Source organism: Equus przewalskii, chromosome 4 (genome assembly GCF_037783145.1).
Source record: "Equus przewalskii isolate Varuska chromosome 4, EquPr2, whole genome shotgun sequence".
NCBI classification, from domain to species: Eukaryota; Metazoa; Chordata; class Mammalia; order Perissodactyla; family Equidae; genus Equus; species Equus przewalskii.
The window spans coordinates 73,502,191-73,529,854 of NC_091834.1; the positions used below are offsets into that span (position 1 = coordinate 73,502,191).

Consider the following 27,664-nt stretch of genomic DNA (forward strand, 5'->3'; position numbering starts at 1 on the left):
CTGAAAGAGATCAAATTACCTTGTCATACTGAAGCTCATGTTCAGGGAGCTTACACCAGGTAAACTTTCCAGAGGCCCAAACCTTTTAAGACGGTTTCGGAAATGGGATAGGAAAGCTGTCCTTTAACTATGTGAGAAGAAAAATTTAGGTTCCATTTTGGTCATTCCATTTTTAGTTTATTAATAGGATAAGGAAAACATGCACATTATAAATCAGTGCTCTGTTGAACAATGTTAACAAACAGCCAAGTAAGCAAAGGGTTGAAATTGCTGGCTAAAATGAATTTTGGGTGTTTCCAGTTACCAAATTTCCAAAGGCAAAGGGGAGAGACATCTGGACCCAAATATCTACTTTATTTGGGACATTTTTTTCTTTTGTAAAAGTAGATGCCAGATTAAGAGAACACTTGCTGTCTGCTTCTTATGGTTTTTTGTTATTCCCACAAAGACAAAAAAGAAAGAAAGGACTCCCCTCTTCTACTTAGTCAAAATGTTGTGTTTAAGTCTGAAACATGCTGGAGACTGCTTAAAGACCTATGAGCACTAGCTCTGCCCCCAAGACACTAAGAAATTGGGTGGATTCCTGCACCTCTGAGGTCCTTAATTTCTCGCAAAATAAGAAAGCTAGACTCAGTACTCTCTAGTGTTCCTTCCAGATCCACCAATCTGATGGTATTCATTGCGATTGCTCTTGAATGAGGCCATGAAATGAATCCAGCTCTGGTGCACCCATGTTGCTTATTACACCTGTGAAACCCTGCTTCTCCAAAGTGTGAGACACTTGAGCAGCCTCATGCCATTTCACATAGCAGGGATACAGAACAAGCCTCTAGTACTTCCAAAGGAATGACACAACCTATCTCGAAGTGATTCACATCATCCTCGTTTTTGAACAACCAAATGCTAAGAAAACATACACAACAATCTTCATTGACGTTAAGGCTATGAGATGAGGTTCCTTGCCAGTGCTTGGGACTATGGAGAAAAAGCATTCGAGAAAAAGCCATCTCCACCACTCAATAGTGAAATTAGGGTGCAATGCCCATCACAGGGATACCTAACTCTCTCTGCAATCTCTCGTCTTTCTCTTTGCCCTGAAAATAACCCAAGAAGCTAGTAGTGGGATAAGTACTCCCCAAGACACATATCTAAGGTCCCAGGCAAAGACAGGTACAAGCTGCCAGAATGGAGACGGCTCTTCCTCAGCCCCAGCTGGAGGCAGGCTGCGCCGGGTTCCCCAGGAGCGAGTCGGCAGACGCCCAGGGCGTCCGCAGGAACAAGGTCAGTGCGCGTTCCGTAGGGTGCCGCCCCGGGCCAGGCCCCGCCCCTCACCTTGCCAGCGCCTTTCAGGCTGAGAAGGTGCGTGCGGCGCTCGGTGATTGGCGGCTGCCCGGCGCTGCCCGGCTTCCATTGGCTGCCTGGGCCTCTTTGTTCCCGGGCCCCGCCGCGGGCTGGCTGCGGCGGACTGGGCGGCGGAAGTTCGACGGCTCCGGCGAGTGGCTGCGGCGGCGGTGCCGGGGTTCCCGCAGCTCACTCCCCATCCCAGCTGAGCCCGAGGCCAGGCGAGCCTGGGCGTGAGATCGCGGCCGGAAGGAGGAACCCCTGGGACACCCCAACATGGACCTGGAGACGAAAGTGAAGAAGGTAAGGGGGCGCGGTCGGGGGGCAGCGGCCGCCTCACCTGCGCGGGGCGCCGCCCCCTGGCTGCCGGCTGCGCGAATCGGCTCCGGGGCTCGGGAGCCCCGGGCCCGGTAGCCGCCCCTCCGGGGAGGAGGGGCAGCCCGGCGGCCCGGCTAGCTCCTGACACCCCGGAGCGGCAGAGAGTTGGGCGCGCGAGGGCGGGCGCAGGACATTTCTCTTCCGTCTGACCACGTCCAACGGTTGGAGGTGTTGGAAACTTTCCTCAAGATGTTTCAGCCGCTCCTGTGCCTCCCCAAAAGAAAAGGATGAGTTTGTGGCGAGTTTGGGCGAGACCATAACGCTTCTTCCTGTCTCAGGAAGTTCAACTTTGTGGTTTAGGGGCAGTGATGTGACTTTGACAGCTCAGACCTCCTCCCCTCCCAGCCTGGCTGCCCCGGGCTCTCTAGAGTGAGTGCTGATTTAAGGCACTTCCTTCTCCCCCGCGGCTGGTGATAACGTGAAAGGTGATGATTTTGTCTTTCGGTCATTCATTAGTTGACTTACAAAGCGCTGCCTCCCTCTTAGGGAATTATCTCTCAAAGAAAACATTCTCCCTCGTTGGCAGCTAGCCCCAAGTGGCGATTGTCACCAGTGCTTTTAGCGCCTGGAGACGTTTCTCGCCTGGCTGCCCCCGGGCGTCAGGACCCACAGCGCTACCTGAGCCGCTCCCTGCTTATAGGAGTCTCATTCTCCTGGGAGCAAGGGGTGGGGACCAGACTGTGACTCAGAAGGAATGCTGATGTCACATTCCAGTGTAACGTTCTGTGCAAAAGGTCTCACTGCAGATAATTACTCATATTTACTTTGCGATGAATTTAGAGTAGCTGTCCCTTATCAAATAGGGAAGGAAATTTTGCAGAGAGAGAGAAACAGGAAAAAATAGAACCTCATTTTCTTCTCTTGCCCACTAGCGTTGCCAACAGTGCTGTTATTTCATCTTCTAAAGGCAAAGTTCCAAACTTGAGCATTAATTCTGTTTCATGCCCAGAATTGGCTTTTTGAAAATGTATGCAAATGCAAAATATTAGGTTAGGAAGCTATTGAAAAGTAAAAAATTGCAATGGGAAAACAGGTAGTCCCTTATGACTAGAACCAGCACTCAAAAGAGAATCCAAGGAGAGGAAAACATCATGTAAATCCTAAGAATTGCATTCTGTTCTCTTCCCATTTGGTTTCTTGTTCTTTTCTTTTAAATGACCCTAGTTTTTTTTTGTTAATCTTGCTTGCCGCCAGGAAGGCATTTTGTCTGCCCCTTAGTTAGCCTTCTGTGGATGAACACTGCTTGTTTTGTTTTTCAAGTGTGTAAGAGCTACTTAACTTCATACTTGTCTAAAATTTGGGGGTCTTGTTTGTGCTTTTAAGTATTGATTCAAAAACTACTTTTTAAAAGTCAGCATCCTTCAGGGAGGAGGGCAGGATGAATAGGCAAAGCACAGAGGATTTGTTAGGGTCCTGAAACTATTCTTTATGCCGCTATAATGTCATTATATATTTGTCAAAACCCATAGAATGTACAACACGAAGAGTGAACCCTAATGTAAACTATGGACTTTGGAGGATGTTGATGTGTCAGTGTAGGTTCATTAGTTGTAACAAATGTACTACTCTGTTGTGGGGTATTGATATCGCAGGAGGGGGCAAGAGGGTAAATGGGAACTCGGTACCTTATGTTTAATTTTGCTGTGAACCTAAAACTGCTCAGAAAAATAAAATCTACTTAAAAGGGAAAAAAAGTTAACATCCAAAGGTTATTTTTAAATTGAGACAAAGAAGAATATTTCTGAGGGAGAAAGTCCAAAGAATTATGTGTGCTTGCAAGGGACAAATCCAGACATTATGTATAAACAATTTCCTTAGTTTCACATGTGGATTATGATAGATAATGCCCTTGATATATAGTGTAATTTTTCTCCTCCATCTCCCCTTTACTTTAAAAGGTTATCTTTTCGTCCAAGAAATTTATCCTTCTCTCTAATCCTCCTCCTCCTCCCCTTTTCCCACCCCCAAGAAAAAGGATTCCATAAATGTAAAGCTTTTACAGGTAATGCCATGACAATAACGAATTCTTGTTTCGCCGCTTTGTCATCACTGGTGATTCTCAGGGTAGAATCCTCAATCAGTAAATTGGAAACTACTAAAAGACCTCAGATGTCCAGTTTGACTGCCAACCCGTACCCTCTCAGTGCCTTTGTGGGACCCTTGACAGACTTGCTGTTCTGTGGATTTGACAAAAAGTTTCCTAGTACAAAGTTTGGAGATCCCAGGAATACATTTCATAGTCTTTGCCATAATCTCAAAAAGAAACGTGCATTCCCTTTAGAAATTGTTTAATAACACACCAAAAGAAGGAAATGTTACAAGATTACCTCTGATCTACCAGCAGAACCTTCTCACCCCATTTTGGTACCTGGATAGTTTTCAGGTCTCCTTTCTTTTTGACTTGGGTAGAGAAGGAAAGTAGCACACAGTTTGAGTGTACCTTTAGAAGAACCGGGTTGGAAGTTGGAACAAAGACACAACCACTTAAATAAAACTAACTTTGACTTCTGTTTTAAGATACATGGTATTTTTTCCTTCTAAAACCCTTATAATGTTGATTTCATAAGGAATTTTCACCCGGCAGTTGAAAAATGTTACACTTTTTTTCCATTAACGTTTTGTGTAAAAAGAGTTAAAGAGGGTTGTCTTTACTCTACAACAATCTGGGTGGATGATACTATTATAGGATTCTTGGTCTATAAAAGGAGAAGTTGGTGTCCACATCATTTACACACATTGGATTAATTACCAGTTAAAACTCACTATCACAAAGACAAGGGGTTTGTTTAATTAAATTTTGCTATATTTTGTTTTGTTTGAGGTAAGCGAGCTGTTGCTAGGATGTGGGAGCTAGTTTGGCTATACGGAGTTTTCGTTTTAATAATATTTTAGAGTAGAATTTGACTTTTATGTCTTTGCCCTGTCTTTTGAGTTATGCGTCTAGATCTCTTCCTTATATCTTAGGTCCCTTCATTGTAATTGACTTTATGTAAAGAAAAGCCCATGTCTGCTTGGAAAAAAACAATGGCCTTTGAGAAGCAGAAACAGAGTCTCATTTTGTGGGGCATGGTAAATCATGGCCCACAGCCAGCTGTTTTCCTCTTTCCTTTCTGTGTTACTGTCTCATGAGAATCACTTTTTTTTCTTTCAAAGCATACCGGAGAGTAAGAGAACTCCGGTATTTCCCTTATGCTGCCTGGAGTTGCTGTAGGGCTTTTAGTTTCACACCTCATTCATTTTTTTGCCTTCTTTCTAATCTCTGTCTTTTGATCCCAACATCTTGCGTATTTTTCTTAGGACTCTTTTCTTCTTTCTTCAATTTCATTTTTAAAAGATGAGATGCATTTTAAAGATTGCAGGTCACTAAAAATCCTCTTTCTCAGCATCCAAACTTGTTTTAAAAGTTTCTTTCATCAGCCAGAAAAACATAGTGAAATCAAGTAATTGCAGTTGGAAAGAGTACTGATCCACAAAGATTATTTCTATTAGAAATTAGAATGAGCCTTTTCTCCTTGGTTGCCCCTGGTTGAAGTGGAAATGGCAAGTAAATAGTGATCTGGATGCTCAAATCTACAGTTTGATTCTCTGCTTGAAACCATTCTTGCTGCAAGAATCATTGGCAAAGCTGAGGGTAAGGGGAGGGCAAGGTACTTCCAGGGCTTTGCCTTAGAGGCACTTCCTCTGTCTCAGAACAAGTACAGAAGAAAGTAAAGTGGTCCTAGCTGGGCTTTTATCTCCTTCTAACCATGGTGTGATTCATTACATTAATTGGGTATGAAAAGTCACTTTCTCTAACTTGCCCTGAATATTGGTTTGAATAGAACTGTAGTAGGATTTCTATTGATTTTGTTCCTTTTTGCTATCCTATGAAGTAGAATTGGGGACTTATGTTCCTACTGGCTATTAGTTGTGTAGCATCACCTTGCACCTTGACTTTGCTTGCACATCTACAATACTAAATCTTACTCATCCTTCAAGACACTCCTCCAACCCCATGCAACATCCTCCAGGAAATCTTGTTCCTAGCTAGATGCAAAATGTCTATCTTCCAAATTCCCAAAGCATGTTATCAGTAACTCTTAAGACAATCATCACTTTCTTTCTCTAGACTTTAATTTTCTTCTTATCTGGAATGCAAGCTTCTTGAGAGATGGATTCATATCCTATTTATACTTGCATAGTTATTTTGTTTGCTGTTCAGTCTTATAAAGTAGACCTTAGTCTCATTTTAAGGAGAAAGAAACTGAGACTTAGATAGGTTAATCTCAAACTGGCAGAACCTAACTGTGGTCTTGAACCATAGTCTTCAGAATCCATGCTCCGTCCATCGTGCCACCTAGCCTCAAGGTCCTCTTATAGCCCTGCCTTGCTTACAAAATATATAGTGGATGAATTACCCTAATATAAAAAGAGAAATAACAAAAGGTACATTTCAACATTTTTGTGTGTTTAAAGAAATTATATTGGAGGAAGTGGTTTCTATTCCAATAAAATTACTACCCTGCTGGTTTTCTATACTTTATATTTTATCCATGTTGTATGTATGCCCTTTAGCATAAGTTGTTGTTGACCTTCTTTGGACAGAGACAAGTCTAAATAAAGTAAAAGTACTGTGAAAAGGAACTGCTGGGAGACTTTTATAGGCAAAGAAATTCCATAAGCTCCAATAGTATTCTGGACCATGTCCTCTAGGATTCTTCCAACATCCCATCTTTTGTTGGGAGCCATGGTAATGCTGCCACCTTGCTACTTAATATGGTCCTGAACAGTATTGACCCTGCATTTGGCTCTTTGCTTTGGGATTTCAACCAGTGACATCTGGAACTGTCTAGGGGCACTCACGGTTGGGCTGTAGAAGAGTCCGTTCTACCTGCTGAACTCCAGAGTTGATAGAAAGCCTTACACATGGCATAGTAGGCTAAACCTCTCCTTCCCCTGGCAAAGTGCTCAGAGTGCCATTGGAATGGCTTACCAGGCAGCTAAGAAGAGAGCAGTTAAAAAACAGATGAACAAACAAACTCAATGCTGGGAGGAGAACTGTTTTTTTTGTTGCCTTTGTTTTAAATTTCCCATTCTTCATTCAAAAAGATCTGTTGAGAAGCAGTGGGAAACACCAAAATGACAACTATTCCATGAAGTTCTCACTGAGCTCCAGGATGATACCAGCATTGTGAGCATGGAATTAACATCATGGACCATCAGGGAGTAACAAGAGTTACTCTGAGGGGCCTACTTAGCACAAAGAGAATGCTAAATTAGTAAAAGAGAACTGCTTCCTATGTTCTTTTTCTGAGAACTAGAAGTAGGAATACAGTTGGCCCCATGCTAATTTGAATGTAAGCTTTTTGCAAATGAAATCACCACAGTATGTGCAGAAATTACGGAAGATTAGTGAGTACCCAGTATATGTAAAGAGCTGTAGTGTATAGAAAGGTCTTCTGTAGTATAAAGTAGTGTTCTCACTTCTGTTTACCAGTATGTTATCATTAAAAATACTCTGGGCTGAGAGTTCGTAGATCTGGATCCACTCTAGTTTTTGTCATGTTGGCCACTTTGGATCTCAGTTTCCATACCTATAAAAATCAGTAGGGGCACCAAGTGATTTCTAAGATTTCTCCAAACCTCGTGACTTTTCTTGACCATGGAAAGTGTTATCAGTAGTTTATCAAGTGTAACAGTGTTCCACAGAGCTTAAAAATCACACAAACCAAGAATACATAAATATATGTGTGATTTTAGTGAAATGGCTTAGTGTATAAATGTTATACTTCTGTGAATTCTGTGAGGAAACCTATAGACTAAACTGAATAATTTTTTTCATAAATTTTAGCTGTTTTTCATCTTGTCTTAATTAGTTCACTTTTTTGATATTTGTGGGATAGTTGAAAACATTAAGTTTAATTAATTTAAATCTGTAATATGAAGCTTCAAAGGCATTTAGTAGGGGTCAAATTCAGCCTCGGAGTGATGTATTGCTTTCCTTGGTATTTAATTAGAGGAAAATGAAAAATAATGGAACTTTTATTGTCTTTAAAAGTTCTCTCTCCCACAGTAAGATGATTCATTTAAAAACTATGTGGGTACTTTTTTATGTGCCAAGCACTGTTGTAGACTCTGGGGGTATAGTATGAACAAAAAAGACGAGGTACCTTGTGTTACAGAACTTACGTTATTGCGTTATTGCGAGGAATGCTAGAGCAAAAAAGGAAATGAAAGTAAGTAACAAAGTAATTGATAGAAAGTAAGCACAGTTGGAATTAATACCCATCAGTGAACTCTTTACGCATCAGCAGTACACTGCATCTCTAACAGTGGGCAGTTTTGGTGGTGATTCCTAGCGTTGATTCTTGGTTTTACAAATTTTATAGTTAGGGATTCTTATTTCATTTATGGCAAATGGAAAAGAAATGAGAGAGCACCTTTGATGTATTAGAATGTGAAAAGTTCATAAATGGATATGGCTGTACTGATTACAACCTTACAGCTATAAAGTATGCAAACTGAGTCTTCTTCCTGATTACGAATGCCTTACAGAAGAGTCATTCTTGGGTCGTGTTTCCTGTTTGCAGTCATTGCTAATATTTGTTTGGTAACTACTGCCATGGTAACCGAAACTATGATTTTAAAATCCGTTTATTAGATCACTAATATACAGTACATACAGGAAATTATTTTGCTGTTTATGATGTGATATTCAGGGAACATTATGTAAATTATGATTATGAAACCAACTTTTTCGAGGAGAAGAATAATTAGAGAAAGAAAAGGCAAACCAAATTGAAAACAGGTTTCAAAACTTCATACTAGATTTTCAGGATTTTAAGGAAAAATGATTTGGTAATTGATAAGTTCACCCCTCTTCTTTGAGAAAATATCCACGTATTAAAATTTGCCTTAAGCACAGTTATTAAAGGATTAAATTTAGAGGTTATGCTTCTCAACTCTCCAGCTTCAGTCTTTGACTCTCCTATAAAAGAGGTCCAGTCAAATTTAGAGTAGTTTCACCAGGTTTTCTCTAAGTGCCCTATTTACCCAGCCCCCTACTTAAATAATGGGGAATTAGAAAGATAAGGATATGTATGACTATAATTTTCTAATGCAGGTTCATGCTGTGACCCTAAAATGACTTAATTGCTTTTCTCTTCCTTCCTTCTCTACCAGCCACTATAGTCACTAATCATTTTTCTGTGGCAGAAGTATTAGGAAGGAACAGAAAGTGATAGAGGAATGAACCACAAGAAACTCACTTGGGTATAATTTGGGAACAGTACTGTGAAAGCATTTTAATGTTTCTGTCACATGAATACATAGCTATAAATATTAGTTGATTCCAGGTATCACTGCTTTTATTTTGGTCATGTTCAAAAAAGGAAAAGAGCATAGTTTAAGATTGCCAATTCCTGTAATCCTTAGGTGGTCTGCTAAGAACGGGGGACTGCTCCAGTTCGAGCAAGGCTTGAGGCGGGGAGCTGTGTGAAGCCAGGCAGTGAGGACTGCTGAGATCTCATCTGCTAAATGACAGCAAGGCTACCACTGTATGAACAGATTTAATCCACGAAATGCTGGCTCATCCTCAAATCACGAATGATTCAGCTTGTGTTTGTTATAGTGACATTCTGACCACCTTGCAAGACTATGAAAAGGGGTTTCAGGGTGTCCGTTGCATAGCTTCTTATCCCAACAGGGAGCCTAGCAAAACAAAGAGGCTGAAAGCCTAGCACAGATGCCTTGGTGCTGAGTCCATTAATAAGTCTGTAGCCACAGTGAACTTGTCCTTGCTTTTTTTGAAGATAAAGTGATATCATGTTTCATTGCAAAATGATCATGAGAGATGTGAGGTGGATGCTTGTTTCTATGATATAACATCATGAAAGCCTTGATAGAATGAGTCACAAGGTAAAGGTAAAGAATCTGTTCTTTCCTTCATGGGGTACTGGCCTACAATAAAAATAATTGAGAGCTAAACAAAAGAAAGTTACTCTTTGTTTTCTATAGAGAATACTAAAAGTGCAGGTTAATGTAAGACTACAGAATGTCAACTCTATTTCTATCCTGTCATGTTTTGAACTTGTGTCCCTCAAAGCACTGTGACGTCAAGGAGAAAAAGGCAGGCAGCCAAGCTAGCCAGTGGGCAAGACAGATATGTAAATTAACTATAATTCTGGATAGTAGGAAATGAGTACTATAATACAGTGTTTCTCAAAATATCTGTGGTGAGGAACTATTTTTTTTTGACTCTGAATGTGTCATGGGCCAGTATTTTTAAAAACACAATAAAAATGAATTACTTAAAAAACAAACCAAGTAGGGGCTAGCCTGATAACATAGTGGTTAAGTTTGGTGCACTCTGCTTTGGCAGCCTGGGTTCACAGGTTCAGATGCCAGACGCAGACCTACACCATTCCTCAAGCCATACTGTGGTGGCAACCCACATACAAAATAGAGGAAAATTGCCACAGATGTTAGCGCAGGGCCACTCTTCCTCAAGCAAAGAGAGGAAGATTGGCAACAAGTGTTAGCTCAGGGCCAATCTTCCTCACCAAAACAAAAACAAAAACAAAAAAAACAGGTACAAGTCTAATTAAAAAATTATTGTGTCAGACATAAAATCACTGTGAAATGGCTTAATAATTCCTAATTGCTTACTCACAATTTCTTTATATGTCTCATCACAGACTGTCACACTTTAAGTAGCATTACAGTAACAGGAATACAAACAACTATTATGAAGTCTCGGGAGCTAAAGAATTAATTTAATTAGGTAGATTGGGGGTATTTTATGGAGGAAACAACTTTCAAACCAACTCCTATAGGATAGATAAGGTTTCGTTAGTCAAAGATGACATTCCAGGAAGAATAAATAGCATGAACCAAAGGACATGGCTGGGAAAGCTCAGTAAACCCCTAATATTCACACCATTAGCATTCTCAGTTTTGACTATTCTAAAATAAAGCCAAGGTTCGTGATCTGCAGTAATTTGTGGTTTTCTCAGGTTACAGGTTTGAATTGAGGAAGTGTGTCAGTGAGCTAGTTCAGGAGCCTAGCCTACTGCTGAGGATCTATACCTCTATCCTGATCTTGGTTCTTATTTAATACACTGTGTCATCTCTTGAGGTAGAGGAGGAAATTCACACTGGGGTCTGGCTGATATAGGCTAGGCATGGCTCCAAGCTTTGGTTGGGACCATTTTGGCTCCACATATCTTTCATGCTTCTTAAATCATTGGATACCCCAACCACAGGAGCACATTCTAAGCCTCTGTTCGTGCCACAGTGGTCAATGTCCATGCTCAAAGTGAAGAGGAGAAGAAGTCTAATCTAGTGACTATGAGCCTATGGCAAGGGTGTGGATGTTTAATACTACTACCTGGAGTGAAGAATTGGGATCATTACCTCAGTTTACCACATATTGTATAGTGGGATTTTTGAATTTGGGGACTTAAGTATACTTTTCTGAAGGTCTTGCCTGTATCAAGAGTCTGTTCTGAGAAGATACTTTGCATAGTATCACAGACTACTGATATTTCAAAGCAGTGCAATCTTTGGCCTTCTGAAAAACTGGAAAGGAAAATTAACCTTGCAGTATCCGTTGATTTTTAGAGGGTATTTTTTCAATCTAGTCACACTTCTGTTAGTTTTAAGACACTGACCTTTTCACATTCATTCCAGCCAGGTCATGTGATCTCCATGTCGTGTGAAGAAATGTAGAACTCATTTTTCTGGAAAATGGCAAGTTGCCAAAGGTTTTTAAGGGGAGTTACAAAATCTGACCTTTTAAATACTGCAACAAATTGAAAATAGATTCCACAAATTTTCAAAGGATGCTTTGTGTTAGACTCTGCCAGTGGTAGCAGAACAGAAACTTATCCTAAGAGAAATAGGCAGAAATTAAAGGTAAAGAGAGGCAAGACACATCCATATTTCTTTTAAGATGTCACAGGTAAAAACACTAGAGATGTTATTTGTTGGTACTTTTCTCATGGACCAGATAAAATCAAGCCAGAGGATAGGATCGTGCTGTGGACCACTCTTGCTCACTCCGCTGCTGTTAAGGAGTTAAGAGGAAGCAGAAGAGACTTTGACATAGGTTTGAATCCCAGTTTGACACTTCCCCAGTAATTTGGACAAGTTTCTTAGTCTCCTTGCCTTCAGGGGGCGTTATCTGTAAAATTTGGATAATATCTCTGTGTTAAAGGGTTATTGTGTGATTAAATAAAGTAATACGTGCAGACATGTAGAAGAGTGCCTGACATACAGCAAGTGCTTGATTAATGTTAATTATTGTTTTCAAAACAGTTTTGTTTAGTTAGCTAGACCTTGGTATCAATAACTAAATGTTTGGAGAAGCAGAATTGGAGCCATGTTGATTATCAGCTTTAGAATCCTGGGTTCAGTTCTTAGCCCCAGCGCTTACTAGCTGTGTGAATTTGGCAAAGTTACTTAACCCTGTAAACCTCAGGATCCTTATTTGCAAATGGCTTACAGCCATCTATCTATCTTACAGGGGTTATAAGGATAATGGAGGTGAATATTTTAAAGCACAAAGTATGGTGCCTGCACATAGACAATAAACAGATATATCATCATCATCATCAACAAATTCAGTCTAGAGGGAGGAAAATCCCACATAGATCTTCAAACCATTTAATAGGCACCTGAATATATCATCAGGAATTTTATGACAGCGTGCTTTCAGGAAATTATTGATACTTGGTGCTTTGTTGGACAAAAAGAAATGTTCACTTAAAGTTCAATAGTTGGGATGTATTAAATTATTGGATTTAATTTTTCCTTTTTATAATTTGCAAATTATTTTGATTTTGATTTTTTTATGATGAAAGTAAACATTTCTAAGTGATCATTTCCAGTACTTGTTTGAGTATGTACCAAAGCTATATTAATTGGGTTCTCTAGAGGGGGCCTTTAATTTAACATACTCTGGTCCAGTAAGGGAACGTGTATGTTTTTCTGAACAGAATCTTCCTTAGAGTTTTTGTGGTAAATTGCAAAAATGGCCACAATTTTTTCCACACCTCCCATTAAGAAATGGAGTCTATTTTCCTACCCTTTGAATCTGGGCTACCAACAGACTGTGGTGGAAATAATGTTGTGTGGGCTGGAAGCTTAGACCTCAAGAGGTCTTGTTTGCTTCTAAGAACTTTCTTGGAACCCTGCTGCTACAATGTGAACTAGCCCAGCCCAGCGGGCTGGAGGATGACAGACCACATAGAACAGATGAAACATCCCAGCTGAGGCTCCTGTAAACCGGCTGTCCGACCAACTGACTGCAGATGCAGTGAGCCCAGCTCAGACCAGAGGAACCGTCCACCTAAAGCCAGCCCATGGTGCCAAACTGTAGAAGCGTGAGCAGAATATCTTGATCAGAAATTATGGAAAAAAATGGTGGTTGTTTTAAGCTACTATGTTTAAGAGTGGTTTGTTAGGCAACCTCTGTTGCGAGGATGCAAGTCTTCTCTGCCTCCCACAGTGAAAATTATGGAAAGGGTCTTAAAGCAGGCTTTCCCCACTCTGAATTACCCTCATAGCCTTCTGTACATATGGAAGGATAAGGAATCAAGACACTGTAGCTGCCTTGACATCACTAGTCGCTTGAGAAGGAGCCCTCCTTCTAAATCTAGTCAAATCTAATTTTGATTTCTTTGCTTGTTGTTCCATCAAGATAAAGGAAAATTAAATTAATATGCAAGTGAAATTTGGTCCTAAAAAGATGGTGTATGCATGTGTTAAAAGTTGTCTATTTCCCCTGAACCACTAGACAAATCTAAAGTGATGTCTGTGTACCTTTTGTAATGGAGAAATCGTTGGGCTGTAGTCTAAATATAAAACAAAAAGCATGTGAATCCAAACACTTCTCTAATAGATGAAAAATGGAAAGATGGGTCAAAAATTAGTTAAGGTTCTTATGTTACACAGCACAGCATGTAAACATAATTCCTTTTTTCCAGCGTAAGGGATGGTGTGAAAAGGCTAGGCAGTAAGAAAAGAAGCATAAGTCATCTGGCAGTAGGGTTTCTACATCTCTCCACTCCTTTCTCCAGTTCTAAGACCTCTATCTGTTCTGTAAGACTGTTTTTGTTCTAAAGCCAATCCTGGGCTAAGGTGTAAAATGAGAAGACTGTCTTTTTGCACCTTTTTCCCTGCATTTTCTGCACCTTCTCTCCATTGGACTTCACTTTCCAGATTCCCTGGGGTCCTCCTGCCCGGTCGAGTGGCTCTCTCAGCCAGTGCCACAGCCCTTGCCTTGGTTCTCTGCTCTGTGAAAACACACCTGAACTGGCCTCTTTTCTTGCATGTGCTCTGATTAGTTAGGGAGTTAGGGGCAATAAGTCACTTAATTGTACAGTCACCCTGCGACACCTTCACCCGTCTCTTATAACAGGTTACTCCTAAAGAAATAATACTATAGCCCCTTGGCCTGACAAAAATGGCGGCAGTGCTCAAGCTTGGGATACACAGAATCTTAATAAAGGCCTCTTGATATACAGCTGTCTGTGAGATCCACTTTTTAGAGCCAGCTGTGGAGGTAGTGACACAAGACCAAATTAGGATTGCTTGTCATGATTTAAATTCTTCTGAAAGACTCCTACAGACGCCTTTTGGAATCAGGTTTTTAAAATCCCTTTTATAGCTAATCATCTGGAGGCCCTGAGGGCTGTGTATGAAAGCACATGCCACTGCAGAGTCCTTCCTGGAGGCAGAGCTCGGATAATCCGAATTAAGAAGCCATTTCAGGAGTGATCATAGCCTGTTAATTGTGACATTTCATAGCCTGCATTGTCTTTCTCAAAGTCACAGATTCAGGAGGAGGCCTTTTTTGAGTAGAGTCCACAGAAGTAGTATTCTGTTGGTGAACACTTCAAGCGACTTCCTTTATGCAATAGTATAAAAATAATTTGATAGTAGTCAGTTTGAAGAGTGTTTTTGAGGAAGCAGCCTAAACTGAACACACAGAATACATTTCTTTTTCTCATCTGCTCATGTAAAGTAAGTGTAGATCTTTTTTTTTTTTAAATCTAAATTATTTTGCCCCTAAGAATACTGTGAGGATACATTAGGTTTTGAATAAGTAAGCAGTAATGGAAAAGTAGTTAGGAACTGCTGCCTATAAAACTACCTAATTTGAATTAAGTAATTTGCATCCTGATATCACAAAGAAGTGCTGTATTTGTAATTCCATCACCAGATAGATTTATGTAATAGAATAAAGTTTATATAAATCTTTTTCCATTTTTACTTTATTCTCTGTTCATTATGGAGAACTATGGCATATTATAAAAATTGTGAAAATTTTCTCAAATATATTTCTGGAAATTTCTTGCTAATTAAATCTGATATTTTGTATTTTGGTTTGTGACTGAGTTCTATAACACAAGTGTCTAAATATATATGTGTATACACAAGTGTATATATATATATATATTGAGATGGATAAAGAGTAGGGCATAGAGACTAAAAATCATATTCTACCCTGTCTTCTGGAAGATTGTTCCCTGGTCCTGACTAAGTGAATAGCTAAGAAATTGAGGGGAATAAGATTATTCATAAGGAAGGAGCAAAGTTCTATTTTACTACACCCACGTGGGTGAAGAGACATTTAAATATTTGAAATGGAAAAAATAAAGGCAAAGAGTGGTAAATAAACACCCCTTGCACCCCTTTCCTTTGTAATATGTCTCTCTCATCACAAATCACTTAGTCTTTGAATTTAAAATCAAAATAGAAAAGATGTTGTGGAAGGCAGCCTCTAAGATGGGCCCCACTGGTTCCCACCTCCTAGAATTCCTACCTTTGTGTATTCCTCTCCACTTGAGTGCGGGCTGGACCTGGTCAGTTGCTGCCAAAGAGTATAACATGACAGAAGTGATGGTATGTCGCTTCTGAGAGTAAAGACTGCAGTTTCTGTCTTGGGTACACTCATTCTCTCTGGGATCACTTGCCCTCAGGGAAACCAGCTGCCTTGTCATGATATGTCTGGGGAGAGTGCTGAAAAGTGGATCTCTCCCTCAGCTGAGCCTTGAGATGATTGCAGCCCTAGCTGACCTCTGATTGCAACCTTACAGGAGACCCTGAGCCAGCCCACTTAGTTAAACCACTTCCAGCTGCCTGATCTACAGAAACTGTGAGATGATAAATGTTTGTTATTTTCAGCTCCCAAGTTTTGTGGTAATTTGTAACTAACACAAAGGTTTTCCATTATAAATCTAAGAATTTAGTGATTTGAAAAACATGAACGATGTTTCAGTTTTTACCTCGTTATATCACCCTTGGTCACTGCAGTAATAATGTATGGAATTTTCTCTGTAATATAGCAGATTATTTTCAGACTAGTGATAAGGCTACAAGTTTTGAATAAAGATCTTTTAACTTTGAGATTTAACTTGTTCATTCTTATTTCATTGTTTCTTTTAAAACATTTTTCTCTTGCTATAACATTGGAAGAGACCTATTTTGCATCAGGACCCTGGAGGTTTTCCCTAACTCCCACCCCATTCTTTTGAGGGCTCTCTTGTATGTGTAAATTAATCACCCCAGGGCCTTCAATGTTAGTGCAGCTGGTGTGCAGACATTCAGGTTCCTTATAATCAGTCTCAGATTTGTCTAGGAAGAAGGAGCTCCTGGCTAGTGATGAATAGGCAGTCTTTCAGATCAGAATCTATTGTTCTAGAGAAGTTACAGATGAGGAATGTTACTCATTTAAATTATTACTTATCTTCAAAGTCTCATTTTGGAGAAAAAAAACATGGTGGCTTTGTAGTTAAGAGCTCAGGATTTGGAGTTAGAAATGCCGAGATTAAAATCTTGGCTCTGCCACTTGCTAGCTAGGCAATCTTAGACAAATTACCTCATCTGTCCAATTCGCAGTCTCCTTATTTGTGAAACACTAATGAAACCACCTTCCCATAGGTTGTTTTGAGAAATAAATGAGATGATGTATGTATTGTACCTGGCAAGTAGTAACATCTTAACAAATGGTAGTTGAGGTATTTTTACTACTACCTCCACCATCATGACCACCAGTATTTGTTAAGACAATGTATAATTAGAAATGCTTCAAGGTATCCTAGCAAAACTAAAATTCATTATTGTTTCCTAGAAAACAACAGCAGGATCTACTTCTGATCTTTGTCAAATATGTTACCATATTTTTTGAGGTTGTATAGATGTTTTACATAATCTGCTACAACCTGATTTTGTCTCAGACTGCCATAGACAAATTGCCTTTGTGATAGTCCCTGTGTCACTTACCTATACTGGTACTACCTTAAGAATAAGAAACGTAGGGGCAGATTTCGTGGGAGTTATCCATTTCGTTTGTTAAAGTTCCAGAAAGACTGACCCGGTACCTTCAGAACAGAATTTATTATGAACTATTCAGGCTGAAAAATCACTTGTTTCCTTTTCTTTTCTAACAGAATAGTGTATGTGATTGTTTACTACTATGTGTGAACAAAAAGGTGTCAGTCTGTTGGGCCCACAGTGGATTTTATGATATAGATTCATGTAGAGCTCTGGCTTTGTTTGTACTTCATGACTGAAAGGCTGAAGGGATGTGGAAATGACTCCTAGAATCTGCAATGAAGAGTTTACTTCCTGTTTGCTTCTGGATAAGTGGTATTGACAGCTAAAGACCCTTAATTGATTTTTCCATTCTTGAGCTGTAATCCTTTGGTCTTAAGTTAAAAATTCTATTTCTTCTATTTTTTAAAAAACTGATTTACTAAATATTTATCTAACTCAAGGTCTTTCCATGTTCATGACCTGTGTTTAGGCACTAGTAATTAAGAATAGGAATTCTGCAGTGCAGTGACCTTGCAAGTCTCTGCTTTAGTTTCTTCATCTGGACTAAAAGGCAGATAATAATCACTAGTACCTCAGACTCTCATAGGATTGTAATGAGGATAAAATTCGATGAACCATGTAAAAAATTTAGAACCATGCCTAACAATATAAATGTTCAGTAAATAATACTGTATTGCATATTTGAAAGTTGCTAAGAGCGATCTTAAAAGTTCTCATCACAAGAAAAAAATATTTCTGTAACTATGTAAGGTGGTGGATGTTAACTAGACTTATTGTGGTGATCATTTCTCAATGTAGACAAATATCGAATCATTATGTCGTATACCTGAAACTAATATAATGTTTTATGTCAACTATACCTCAAAAAAAGAGAAAAATAAATATTTGCTGCTGCTGCTGTTATTATCATCACTGTCTCTGCCAGAGCCTCTGTGTGTGTGTGTGTGTGTGTGTGTGTGTGAGAGAGAGAGAGAGAGAGAGAGAGAGAGAAGAGCAATGGGAATTCCTTGGGTAAAGGTGCTATGTTAAAGATCATTTGATAATTAAAACGTAATAAATAAAGCTTTCCAGCATTTCTGTAAATCACAGGGTCTGTGGCAGGCATCAGGAATTCAAATATGAACAAGAAATTCACAGAGTAGTGGAGTAAGCTGATGGGGAAACAGTCATAAAATAGTAAAAAAGGATTAAGTCGTAGAATTTGTACCAAGACTGATGAGAATTCAGAAGAATGTTGCTGAGAATAGTTGAAGAAAGGAATCACAGAAGAACTGATTCAAACTGTTCAGATTGGGTCTGTAGAGAGTAGGATTTTGCCAGATGGAGGAGTGGGAGACTGAGCTTCAGGCCAAGGGCAAAGCTCCCCCAGAAGCAGAGCCCGGCTGCAGGGGACCTGTGTGAGGACGGGAGTAGAAGGAGCAAGGGTGGTGCCAGGACAGAAAGGCCATTCTCTGCCGTCCTAAGACGTGAAATTCATCAAACTCATTAAAAGCATCTAACAAGGAGAGTGTTACGATCATCTTTAGGTTTTATTAAAACAATTTTGGGAGCAGCAATATGACGTCATACAAAGGGAACGATCAGTTGGGAGAGTGTGGTCCTAGGCTGACATGCCAGAAGTTTGAACACAAACAGTGGAGTGGAGATGAAGGAACAAACTGTAGTTTTTACAGCAGAGACCAGCAAGACTCAGAGCATGGTAAGCACAGCTAGACACGGATGAGGAGGCTGCCAGGCCCATTTGGGTGACCAGGTGACTAGTGATGACTTTTTCAGACTTGAGTAGGTGAGAGATGGGAAATTTTGTTCTTATGAGCAAAGAAAAAGATACAGCAATTTTATTAGGAATGGTTAATAGTAGCTCTTAATCACAATAAATCATTTCTTTGTCCAGAGTATTCATTTGTGTGACAAAGATCTAAAATGCTACTTTAAGAGTATAATATAAATATATGTATCATATATATATGATAGGTAAATAAATAGCCATGTATGTGTACAGCGAGTGAGAGAGAATATATATATATGTATGTGTATATATATATATGTATATATATATATGTATATGTATATTTCATGTAAACTACCATGGTCAGCTTCATTCCAAGATGATTAAAGAAGTCTTAGTAACACTTGCTTGTTTAGTAACCACATCTGATTCCTTGCTCCAGAGGGAAGTTTGGTTATGAAAACAGCATGAATCAGATGATCTCACCCTGAATACAGCATAATATCTTCCAGACCCAAATTGTCTCCAAATCAACTCAGACCATGTTTGAAATACCAGATGTTTCCTACCCTTCTTTGCTTTTTCTTTAAAGTATTTGACATGCAATACCCTTTCCTGGGTCAGAAAGGTCACCTGAAATGTTGCCAACCTATCTGGTTGCCTGAAATTATGAATATGGAGAAATTGATTCCATTCCCATTTCTTACTCTAAAATAAGCAGGGGAAAAGGGGGTGTTTGGAGGCACAGATCATGGGGATAGAAGTTCAGTATGCAGAGTCTACAGTTAAAGATATTTAGAAAGTTGTCTTTGTGTATGACTAGTGTTTCAGGATAAATATTATAGTCATTTTTATTTTTTCAAAGGACCTTGATAGGTATTCTCAAAGCCTGACTGTAGTTTTTCCGAATATAGTCACTCGAGACGACCTGTTTTCTTGGACACTGAAGAAGAAAAATTAATCTGTCATATCCTTGTATTGATGCTGGCCAGAATGTATTACTAAAATTATATGAAGTAGACAGCTTTGGGACTTGTGTGCTTATGAAAAACATGTGCTTTTAGGCACCAAGTGTTGACTCTGTGGGGAATATTGTATCACATTTGCTGTTGAAATAATTACATGCAACAGAACTGAGTCTTATCCCTCAGAACTTAAATTTTTTGTTTCCTATGTATACTTTATAAACTACTCTTCCAAGCTGAATTCAACTGATTCTGACATGTAAGAGCCAATGACATTGGCTTTCTCAAGTTGTTTTCTAATTAGTGTTTAAACATTGAGCAGATGACCATGTTGAATAACAAAGATGAAGTTAATCTGAACATGATTTGCAGTCATAATTTTAGAATTAAAAGGTATCTTGGAGTTGATCTAGTTCAATTCCTTCTTTATCTAGATGAAGCCCAGAGAAGAAAAAAATGACTTCTAAAATCCCTAAATTTGGCAGTGACACCTTGGGACCAGATCACAGTTTTCCTGACTGTCCTCCAGTGATCTTTCTGTTTTCACAGTTCTCTGTTTTGTTAGTTCTCTGGTGTCAATAGCCATGTAATTCTTCTTTTTTTTTCAGTTGAATTATAATTGACATATTTCCCTGTAATTCTTGATCATTTCCTAATACCCAGTGTAGCTAATTCTCACAACATATGCAGGCACACCTGTCTTGGTGTTTGTATTAGTCCAAGGATCTGGATTTCACTTTCTAAACAGCCGGGTTGCCTTAGCTAAGGAGCTTTCTGGGCTCCCCTTCCTCTCCACCATACCCCTGCACATACCCTGGGTATCCTTAAATAGCACCTTCCCTGTTCTTACCCCTTATCAAGAATTCTTGAGTCCAGACACCTGGGCAGAAACTAACCTATAAGATCTAGATGTCCAAGAGCAACAGCCATGGCTCTTGAGGAAGAAAGAAGGACCGTACAGAGGGTGTGGTCTGTGCTGAGGGTGACGAGAAGGGAGAAGGTGTAGTGAGAAGAATTCTGGGTCCTGGCTCTCAGGGAGTCCTGAACACAAAGTGAAGGAGGGAGAGAAATTGGCTGAGCCCTTAGGCAGATGGGCTTCTAGATCCTTGAACTGAGACCAGGAAAAGATGGGAAATCCCAGCTACTGTGACCTCTGCCCCACAAGGCCTGGGAATAGGCCTTGAGAAACCATACCTGGCACAGCTCTGGCTCTGAAACTCAGTTTACTGCAGAGGAGAATTTGTACATTTTCCTTCTCCTGATGTGTGTTTGACACGTGAAGGGGAGAATGGCGGATGCCTAGATGCCTAAGTCGGGGTGGGAACAGAAGCACAAGAAGTTTCCCTCACACCAGCAGAGAGATGTCTGCTCTGATGTGACTCCATCATATAAATTGGATTTAACAGGATTAGAGAACACAATTGCACTCTGGATTATAATCGAGTCCAGAACAAGGCAATCTACTGAGCAGGGAAAACGCTAGAGTGGGAACGACGTATCTTTGTTGTTTGAGTGGCATTGTGCCTTTTTCTCCTAACCGAGATTGCTAAAGAGGGTAAGAATATGGAAGTTCCTACCCAATAAGGTGGCATGAATTAGAGATCTTCAGTGCTGGTGTCAGTGAGGTTTAACTTTTATAGCTATAAAATAATTTCTCTTAAGGAAATTCCCTTACGGAAGTAAGTTCATCACCAGTTTGAAACTCTCTAATCGCTTTAGCTGCTAACAGTGGTTTTGAAGCTGGGTGTGTTTTTTGTTTGTGTGTTTATTTTTAATTAGAACTGCTTCCATCCAGTTATAGAGCAGGAGAGAGTGTCTCGTATTGCCATGACCCATTCCACCCTCTCACTTACTACTTCTCTCTCTGGGATATTTTCGGTTTCCTCGCTTCTTACGTCTGAGCACGTGGAGAAGGTGAAAGTGTGTGTGGTTGGAGAGATGGGTGGGAGTACTTTTTTCAGGTGGTCACAGCCACGCTGGAAGGAACCTATACGGAGATTAAGTTGGCCTTCCAGGCAGGCCAGTGGGGTGGAAGAACACTGGAGCACTGCTTTCTTCCCAGGGCAGGCTGCTGTTTTCGCAGATTACTCCATTTCTCAGTCGGGTCTCCTGGTCTCCCTAAGGTCCCCGCCCTGAGGTTTGGGTAGCAGAGCGGAGAGGTGCACCCTCCCTCTTCTCCCCGCCCTCGCATGTCTGGCTTTTTCTCTAGCGCTTCCTCTCATCCTCTCTGGGAACATCATTTCCTCTGTTAAACCTGGTGGCCCAAGATGTGGGGCCGAATGCTTCAGATGTTTATTTCTTCCCTGGGAAAAGAAAAGGAGGGAAAAAACTCCACTCTGCCTGTTACAAGGCTTGCCCTGGCACCCTTCAAGTGCTCTAAGATTTCCTCGGTCCCTACCACGCCCTCTTCTGCCACAGACCCTCGCGTAAGGTGTCCCTTCTGCCTTGAAAGTACTTCCTCCTCTTTGCTGAGCTGGATGCTGCTCATCCTTTCCATCGAAATTTAATCAACACTTGTTGAAAAGAGCTTTCCCGACCTCCCTGACAGATTCAAATCTTCCCTTTGTAAAGCTCTCCAAGAGTCGTCTACATTTAGAGGTATCGCAGGAGGCTTTGGGGGCTTGTAGTCCTTTTCCTGGAAGCAGAAATGAGCCAGGAATCTCTTTGGAAGACTGAAGGGCTCCCATCAGACACTCTGCGGAGGTCTGCCCCAGCAGCACAGTGGGGCACGAGGCAGACCCTGAGTTTTAGGTTAGCTTGCTGTTGACTAGCTTTGCAACCAGGAGCAGATCACCTCTCCTCTGGATTTTAGTTTCTTGACCTCTTACACTAGCGGGATGCCTGGGCCTGTCCAGCGCTAAGAATATGTGGGGCCCTTTAAAAGAGCAGATGTTCACGGAATACCACCAGTTCTAATAATTCTAACAAATAAACTGATTACTATTTTAAGGAGGTAAAAAGCAGGTAGGAAGGAAACAACTTACCCTTTCCAAGGCTGACTTTGTAAACCAGCAGGGAGCTACCCTGAGGCCTTACTGTAAAATCTCTGCTGACCAAGTGGGGTTCTAGTTATATTAGCTGAGCTTTCAAGTTTCATTCAGAAACAGAGAACAAGATGGTGTTGTTCCAGTATGTTTGCAGTCTTTTATTAAGCCCAGCATTGCTCCAACCAGGTGAGTCAGACTTGGCAAGAGTTTGTTTAGGTGGCCATTGAATTTAGAGGCAAAAGCACACTCCCTTCTAGTTATCGTCTAAGCCAGTAAATCTTTGTTTTAGGTTTTACACATACTTATACACACATAAGTTTGTATGTGTATATGCATGTTCTGTGTCATGGGATAAAATGTATTTCTTACTCTGAATTATATACAAGAGAGTAAAAGCAACTGATTGAAGCTCAGCTATTTGATTAAGCCTTAATAATGTCTTAATTTTCATTTGGGATTGGAGTTTAGCAGGAGATGCATGGAACACAGTATGGAGCAAATCCATACACCAGGTGGATTCAGGATTGTTAACTCTCCTGAATGGAAAACTAGAGAGGGCTTGAAAAAGAATACATCTTTTAGATTTTCTGTTCGCTTTACTGTGGATATCGTACTGGAGAAAACTCTTTAATTGCACACCTTACGAAAGACCAGAACACTCAAATAATTATCGCTCTGTCTTTTGTTTAGCCCACTTTATTTCTGTACTGTGAGCCATGATCATTGGTGAGAAGGAAACAATTTGATTTCTCAAAAAGAAAGAAGTGTAATTTAGAGAATTTTAATTCCTCCAGAAATAGATAATGTAGACATGGCAAAGGTGATGAAGTTTAGTTAATGCTGGACAGATTTTATCACCGTTAGAAAGTATGCTTGAGATTGTCTGACTTAAGAATAACGTGGGTTCTCCTAAGCAGCTGGTGGACCAGCTGGTCTTTAATATGCCCTTAGTTATGGTAAGAGGATGTGGTAATTTTCTTCAGGGAAAAAAGGAAGGGCTTCATTTAAACTTTAGGGCATGGTCAGGCTGATCTTTCAAGGAACAAGTTACAATGTGGTTTTGAATGAATAGTGACAAACACTACTTGGTAGGGTTACAAAAGGATGCCATTGAAAAAGATCTGTTATTTGTCGGGCTTGAACTGTTATTCCAGGTACTAACTGGTAATGAATTTGTCAGTAGTCACTGATGTGATATTTAAAATACAGAATAAGCTGATTGCTGATGCTCTGCCAATGTGCTGATGCAAATCCAGTTGATCTTTTTTACTCGAATACCAATAGTTGGTAGAAGAGCTTACATTGCCTTCTTGTGTCCTTCCCTCATGTGCACCCCCAGCCCTTCTGCTTATCAGGTCATGTCTCAGCAAGTTCCCAAGAATTACTATTTAATATGGTAAAAAAAAAAAAAAAGAATTGGTTTGCTATAATAAGGGCAACAGTACATCCCCCAACCCCACCCCAGGCATAAGAGCACAGGCCTCAGAGTCAGACAGACCTGGACTCAGGTCTCTTCTCTACCACTTATTAAGATTTTGATCCTAAGTAAGTTCCATAGACTCTGAATTTCAGTTGTAATTTCTAAAACAGAGAACGATGTGCCTACCTTATAAGCATTTTATGAAGTTCTGTAAGATTTTGATAAGTGCTTACCTCAATTTCTGGCATTCAGTATATGTTTGGTGTTGCTATTATTATGTTTATCACAATATAAAATAACAATATTCTCATTATAATTCCTGAGATCTTTCACACATTCCATCTTTGCTGCAAAATATGGCATTTGGGGCCAGACTTGCTTTCTAAGCTCCCTGTACCTATTATATACAGGGCACGTAGTGGACAAAGATATAAATTCATGGCTTTTTGTGACTACAATATTTGTAGTCTTCTGGACAGTTGTATGCTCATGCTTTCCTTTTCACGAAGAAAGCAATAAGAATGCAAAGTATGTTATATATGTACTTGGAGTTGCCATATAATACCTGGGTATCGTCATTGACTAAACAGTATGATACTCATAAAGGATTTGTTTGAAAGTTTTATCAACAGGAGTAGTAAGTGGAATTAAAAGTCTAATTTATTGAATTTTTAGATTTTTAAAAATTGTAATAATAAATCTATGTTGTTTTCTCTTTAACAGATGGGGTTAGGTCATGAGCAAGGATTTGGAGCCCCCTGTTTAAAATGCAAAGAAAAATGTGAAGGATTCGAACTGCACTTCTGGAGGTAATCTTTTGAAAACTACAACCACGTTGGTAATCCCTGCTCCTTGGCAGTGCTCGCTCAGACAGTGGAGAGCTCTTACAGCTTCTCTGGCATGGTTGCTAAGTTGCAGATCTGTTATATTCTTTTCTAAGAAATAAATAAAAAATAAAGCTTTTCTGTCTTCCTGTTATTAAGTTTGACTGAGCTCGTTGGACCATAGTAACTGTATTTAGAATTGTTTGATTTATTTGCTGTCCTTCAGATTTCCTATGAGTCTAGAATACTGAATGTCTCTTTTCTGAGTGGCAAATAAGTTTGCGGTACTCTCCAAGGACTTTATTAATTTAATTACTATTCTTTTCTTAAAAGTTGGTAACTTTGCACATCTTGTCTATATATTTGCAATAAATAGTAAATATGAATGATGAATGGAGCATTCATGTCCTAATTGTTGGGAAATGGACTTGAATCTGGGTCTCTTCAAAATTTTCGGCTATAAATTCACTACTAAAAAACTTTGAAGTACTTGAATTTAAAATGATAATTAAAACAGTAATAATTGATTGTCAGTGTCTTGATTTGAATCAAGTGCCTATATACAGAGGACAAATGTTAGTGGATCAAAAATGTGAATTTTGTATAGATCTTACTTGCATGTATTTTTTAAAATAATATTGTATGTCATATAAACCTAAAATCAATGTTTTAAACCTGTTCTTAGGAAGGACATAAATGTTCATCAACGGCTATCAAGACCATAATGGTAGTTCATAAGTCTGTTCAAAGCTTAGAATCAGCACGTTATTGTTAGACGGAAACAATAAAGATGATCAACTATACATTATTAGGATGGCAGCTGCTTTGTTAGAATGAATCGCACTTGAGAACTACTTCCTTACTGTGTATTTCCTCAGGAAACTCTCTAGAATAAAAAATTTCATCAGATTCTGGGGCTGTGTACAGTATAAGTTAAAGGAGATTATAAACAAATAAAATTTGGGATATTAGGCTCTTTTAAAAGCTAGTTTATATAGTAAGTTTTAGGAAACAAAGACAGTTGTTTTCAATAGTGAAGGTAACAGAAACCTCAGCGCTCCCAGAAATGATGTTACAGTTCTTTCTCTTAGGGAGTGAAAATTTTGCAGGAATTTTTTAATTATAAGACTTAATAGTTCCTTCTTGGGCTGCCTTTTCAAGGAACGTAGCGGTTAGGCATTATATCTGTCATGTTTCAGAAAGGTAAAGTTGCTAGACACAAAATAGTTTCCATGGGTTAGAGTATTTCAGCTCCTCATGCGCGCACTGCTCTGTTGTGCTCACAGTGGGTTTTGTGGAGAGCTGCACTGCCCTCTGCTGGACACGGTTCCTACTTTACAAGCTTAAGATACTCTTTTTAGTTCATCCATACAGTTACCAAAAACTGCTAATGAGATTTTTGAAGCTTATTCCTAAGTGACAGCATCTTTTCTCTAAAGCAGAAGATTCACTTATAGTAACTTTTGTTTGCTCTGTATTATTTTTCTATTGCAGGTCACTATAATCTGATATTTTCAGATAAAAATATGTCAGATAAAGGCAGATAGCTGTGGCTTGAAACTCACTTTTTTATTTTATCTGCACGAGTCATTTAGTTACCTGGGTACAGTCCGGGAATCTGTTAAGAGCTCTGAAAGACTGGGCTTTGGCACGGCCTCCGATCTAGCTTGGGTTTATTCAGTCCGTCCAGACGGTGTTACCTAGTAGCTCTGTCTTCTTCCTGGCATGAGTCCAGACGCATTTCTCTCTCAGAATTCTTGATAGTTCTCTGACTTTTTCACCACAGCTGGAAGGCTTGAGGGCAGGTGCCTTTGACCTCCAGATGAGCCATTTTTCAGTAGTCTTTGAAGTAAAATATTCTAGGCTGGTAGTTGCGAGTGTAAGGAAGATTCCAGGTCTAGTCTAGGGCCACAGAACTGCTGTGATTGAAGTGACATGGGGTCCCAGAACCCTGCCCGCTTAGCCTGCTCCATCTTCATGGTGACCCTTGACTTCTAAGACACTTAGGGCTTCATGAGGCACATTGTGAAAGTCAGAGCTAAATTATTCTCCACTTTTTACCAGTCTGGCTTTCCACACAGCCACGATAATGGTCTTTTGAAAATGGATACCCTTACATACTTGCAAGTAGCTTAACCTTCAGTGCTTTCCTGCTGGACTTGATCCTTTAAGCAAAGTCTTTGGTCTTTGATGTTAAACCTCGACATCTGGCTTCAGCTTGCATTTCCGGCGTCATCTCCCACTTCCCTTCCAAGCTCCTTGTGTTCAACTGCTTGGATACATGCTGTTTTCTGAAATTTCTGTGCCATGTTGCATGTTTTCTTTGCCTGGAAAAATCCTCCATCTCACCACCAGGAAACTATTCTTCAAAGTCTCAACTTAAGCACTCCCTCTGAGAAGTCTTCCTTGTCCCCTATTTTAGTTAGCTCTGGCTTCCATACAAAATACCATAGACTATGTTGCTTAGACAACAGAAATTTACTTTTTTACAGTTCTGGAAGTTAGAAGTCCAAGATCAGGGTGCCAGCAGAGTTGGGTTCTGGTGAGGAACCTCTTCCTGGACGGCCACCCTGCTGTGTCCTCACATGGCCTTTCCTCAGTGTGTGCACATGAAGATAAAGAGGTCTCTCTCTTGCTTCTTTTATAAAGCCACCAATCTTATCAAATTAGGACCCCACCCTTATGACCTCCTATAACTT

General features: G+C 39.9%; 1 protein-coding gene across 2 annotated transcripts in view; it reads left to right on the forward strand.

The window, feature by feature from the left end:
- Positions 1–1,247: 1,247 nt before the first annotated feature.
- The window catches only part of TES (testin LIM domain protein), a 54,227-nt gene continuing 27,810 nt past the window's right edge, over positions 1,248–27,664 (forward strand). Inside the window, exons 1-2 of one of the 2 annotated variants that reach the window (XM_008521800.2) lie at positions 1,248–1,644; positions 24,865–24,950. In XM_008521800.2, coding sequence (XP_008520022.1) covers positions 1,618–1,644; positions 24,865–24,950 — 113 coding nt within the window. In that variant the 5' untranslated portion in view covers positions 1,248–1,617. The remainder of the gene's footprint in view (positions 1,645–24,864; positions 24,951–27,664) is intronic. The other variant, XM_008521801.2, reaches the window with a different exon arrangement.